The following is a 4407-nucleotide window of genomic DNA, read 5'->3' as shown; positions in this document are numbered from 1 at the left end:
CGTCATTAATAAAGTTAATACGGATAAGTATCATATATGCTGATGCTTGTTTCTGCCGAGAGTATCCATGAACAGGAAATCGTCTGTTTACATTTTCCCGCGCTTGCGTGTACGATAACTTCCCATCTACGTCTTTTGTGTGATTGCATTGAATGTGTGTTCGGATATGTATTTGAAAGCAGCGTATTGACGTCAGGTCGTAGAATATTAGAAGTTTTCAGCCGCCAAGTATCGTATCAACTGATACGTTTTACTACTGTGTTGAAACGTTCATATCTTTTTTAGAGAAATGCCCATTGCAAATGACAAAGAAACTAAAAGGTAAAGAAACTCTTTCAATTTCATAACTTACTTATAATTAAATTCTAGTACAGTACTCTTCACCAGACTCGACATTTGCTTCCATGACCATGCCCATGGACTGGTAGGTCTGTAGCTTCCCGATAACTCTTTTTCTAGTATTGTTCTATAGTTGTAGAGCAGCTCTTGATTTTTCCGTGTCTTGTCAAGTCTATTCTTGAACGGAAAACAGAAAAGGTCAATGATGTTTTCAATGTAGACCTATCTAATTCAAAATTGTTGGAATGCTTGGTTTTTTTACGTACATATTTAGTTATTTCACGTGTAGTCTACTTCTTTCGGTACTTACGGTGTTCTTGATTAGTAGTACAGCTAACTTGTTAGGCTGGTTGTTCAGTGTAAAGGTAAAAAGAGTTCTGCTCTTACAGTATCTTTCAAGACATGACATCAGATGAAACTGGCTCGGAAGCAAGCTTAGGTTCAGAAGCACTTCTTCCGGATGGGCGCGTTTTCGTCCCATCTGATATTTCGCCTGACGTTCACCCCAGACCACATGTTAGACGCAGAGGTCGCCAGTCTTTGGATAGTTGCACATCTGGATCCAATAACGTACAAAATTATCATGCCACAAAAACAGGAAACATAGTTTTTGAGTTGTCCTCAATGGTAAGCTAATCTTTTATCTCATTTTACAAATTCACTGACGTACTCTACATTTAAATGTCAATAAAAGGTATATTAGATGTAATACTGTGTAACCATTAACCTTTTCATATGTTACTCGATAGCTTCATCCATCCACGGATATCCATACAGACAACTGTATTACTGATCAGGCACAATTGTCACATGGAAACCAAGTTCCAGGTTTTGATACAGAAGTAAGTTGTCTTCAGAGACACAATCTCAATCAACAGAAAGGGACCAGTAAACTAAATATGACCGAAATAGAGTCTGAACAGGCAGAGAATCTGATCCAAACTAGCTGTTCTCAAGCAAGTTTTGAGGCCAGAATGGACAATTTTGTGCCAGAGGTCGGCCAGTTTTCCATGGAGTCCGAAAGTGAGCGAGATACGGGATTTTCCAGTCACAGTACCAGTAGTAGTTGTCAACTGGAAACGAGTCCAACGGAACAAGAGGTACTTTACTACTGTTACCACGGTATCAAATGCCACCTTCATATAACAGCAAAATATCACTGTCATTTTCAAAATTGGCGTAAACTCCTTCTTAAAGATGTTTTTTTTTATATTATAAAATTGTTTTCGATTGTTTTTTACCATGACGTATGACGTTAAAAACATTTAGAGTATATTCCACTCAGTTACACTTTACAAACAGGCCGACAGCTCTTGGAACTATTTTCCTATCGACTGGTCAGATGCCGAAGCAGACATTTGCCTGCATGGAAACAACAAAATTGATGACCTCATATATCATTTTGGTGAGTGATTCGTTTTGTTTTCAACAGGAAATGTGTATACGACTATAATTTGCAAACTGTATACAAAACACTCGCGTTTTTAACCTTACGGAAATTTCCTTTAATATATGTTACAAGTGAACTGAATTAAACTTTGTTGTAGATAAGTTTTTCCGTGGTCAGATAGAAAATAAACTCAGCGAAATGGGAAGTTTTATCCACTCCTTGATGACAGAGCAGCAGACTCATGTGAGATACATAGTCAATACGGCAGTCAGCACCAGTGCCAGTCAGGTAAGGTCGCTCAATGTCATTTTGTCACAGATTTAAGTGAAATAAAAAGTCAACACGGCAGTCAGCACCGGTCAGGTAAAGTCATTCAGTGTTACTTCGTCACAGGGTCACGTGAGATACACGCGTATAGTCAGAACGGTAATCGGCTCCAGTCAGGTAAGGTCATTCAATGTCTCTTTATAACAGACTCGCGTGAGACATATAGCCAACATGGTAGTTAGATAAGGTCACGTGAGATGCATATCTAACATGGTAGTCAGATATGGTTATGTGAGATGTATCGGCATCTCGGCAGTCAGATAAGGTCACGTGAAATAAATAAGCAACTCGGCAGTCAACACCAGTCTGGAAACGTCACTTTATGCCACTTTGTAACAGATTCATGCGAGACAATATAATACATATATGGAATATATTGTGGGGATTTCTATAAATACTTTTATTTTTTCAGACTTTAACATCTGTTGAAAGGGACACATCACTAGGATCTCCTGTCCGAAAGCTGACTCGCTTCTCCAGCGGCGAAGAAATGTCGAATAGTCTCGTATCCACCCCCCTAGTTTCTAATCACATACGTTTATCTAATGGTCAGTACGGAATGCGAAATACGATAACTTAAGCATAGCAGTAAGCTGGAAAACAAATCTTCTCGTAGCAAATCAAATTAAACATTATTCAATGAACTGGTTCAAGCTTAAAACTATAATTAAAGGATTTAATCGGATAGAAATCATTAATAAGGCAATGTGTTGTGTAGGGAACATGTATTGTATCATGACTAGACAGCTCATTGTGTTAGGGAACATGTATTGTATCATGACTAGACAGCTCATTGTGTTAGGGAACATGTATTGTATCATGACTAAGACAGCTCATTGTGTTAGGGAACATGTATTGTATCATGACTAGACAGCTCATTGTGTTAGGGAACATGTATTGTATCACAACTAGACGATATGTTGTGGTAGGAGACATGTATTATATGGAACTTGCTGTAGAGAATCGGAACTGTATTTTGGTTAGTATCACATTAATTGTTGTGTCATTCCTTTTCCAGGTTCGAGATCAAAATTGTTTGAGGACAAATCTATACAGGTGTAAGTTTCAACAAGGAAAGTGTTTGTCTAATTTACTGTCCATTGCGTTCAATAATTGTTAACTTAACCATCACCATTCTGTACATGGATAACAGGCGAGTCAGTATTCATTTGGGGAATTCAGGTTTATTCGTGAGGGGGTCAAGGGGCCATTGGTCCCTCAAAATCTTGAATTGACTCCTCCATACAGATAAAATAGCCGCGATATCTCTGTAATACGAACTCAGTACCTTAATACGGAACTGAAGGGCATGCGAAATTAATTGGACTCGCTAGACATGGATATCTCGTATAAATGACACCGTGACAGGTCAGTTTCGTCTTACTAAAACAAACCAATACAGCATTCCATATATATGACATTTCATGTCACCATTTCGAAAGAGTGTCCATGTTATCAACATGATACCTCCGCCCGACGTCCGTTCCCGAGTTTGTTTCCATCCTGTCATAAAGTTTCTAACGAAAAGATGATGTGTCGACGTTTTCACCTAAAGGTGGCAGCGTTATTGTCCTTTTTGACATTGGTAAGGTGAATACGGAATAAACAAGGGGAAAATCTGAGATAGGAATAGTAAATCGTACAAAATGGTGCCCGTCTAGCCGTACTATATATGGTATACAAATATTGTAACATCAGATCTGAAGTTATATAGCTAGTCTTGGGCAACTGCTTTAACGAACAGTATCCGATATATGCACTGCGTGAAGTTAAAGTCGATTAGACGCAATTCATAAAAAATACAGTTATTTCACAAAGACAGTCTTAAGTTAGAAACGCCGCTCTCTAAATGTTCAGTTTTATATCACCAGGGATGATGAAAGGAAAAGATTGCTACTCAAGATCCTGTCAACGTCCTGTGCTATAGGGTGTGTGTTACTTCGTCCAGAGTTCCATACATGAAGAGGAATAAATCCAGAAATCTTCGTCTTATTCAAGACTTGACCAAGGTACTGCCGCAGCATGTAAGACGGTCAAAATCCCACATTTAATAGGTTTTATAACACTGTTTATGTGTTACTGTGGCAGTAATACCAGAACTCAGCGAAATTGAAAAACAGACTCGACGTGCATGTTTCATGGAGCATTTTTTAGATTGCTAGACAATACTGCATATGTACAAACGAGAGGAAACAAACATTTTGATTGAGTTCTCTCCCCTTAATCACAAAGTTTCTTACGCATGTTTCCTCAAATTTAATCACCAAAAATGCTTACGGATCACAATCGGCATTTCAAGAAAAAATACCCTTCATGTTTGTGATGATATACGTAAATATTTATGTGCATGT

The 4407-nt window shown here is 38.2% G+C and overlaps 1 protein-coding gene across 1 annotated transcript; it reads left to right on the top strand.

Annotated features, from left to right (window-relative positions):
• The first annotated feature begins 289 nt into the window (after positions 1-289).
• Positions 290-4018, top strand: LOC132547886 (uncharacterized). The gene is made up of 7 exons (XM_060211691.1): positions 290-321; positions 729-966; positions 1089-1439; positions 1642-1744; positions 1887-2017; positions 2469-2561; positions 3914-4018. Exons 1-7 carry the CDS (start codon positions 290-292, stop codon positions 4016-4018), a joined length of 1053 nt encoding a protein of 350 aa, XP_060067674.1.
• Positions 4019-4407: the final 389 nt, after the last annotated feature.

This window comes from Ylistrum balloti, unplaced genomic scaffold (genome assembly GCF_031769215.1).
Source record: "Ylistrum balloti isolate Yb309-2 unplaced genomic scaffold, AGI_CSIRO_Ybal_v1 Utg369988, whole genome shotgun sequence".
Classification (NCBI taxonomy): domain Eukaryota; kingdom Metazoa; phylum Mollusca; class Bivalvia; order Pectinida; family Pectinidae; genus Ylistrum; species Ylistrum balloti.
This window is presented reverse-complemented; position numbering and strand designations above follow the sequence as displayed.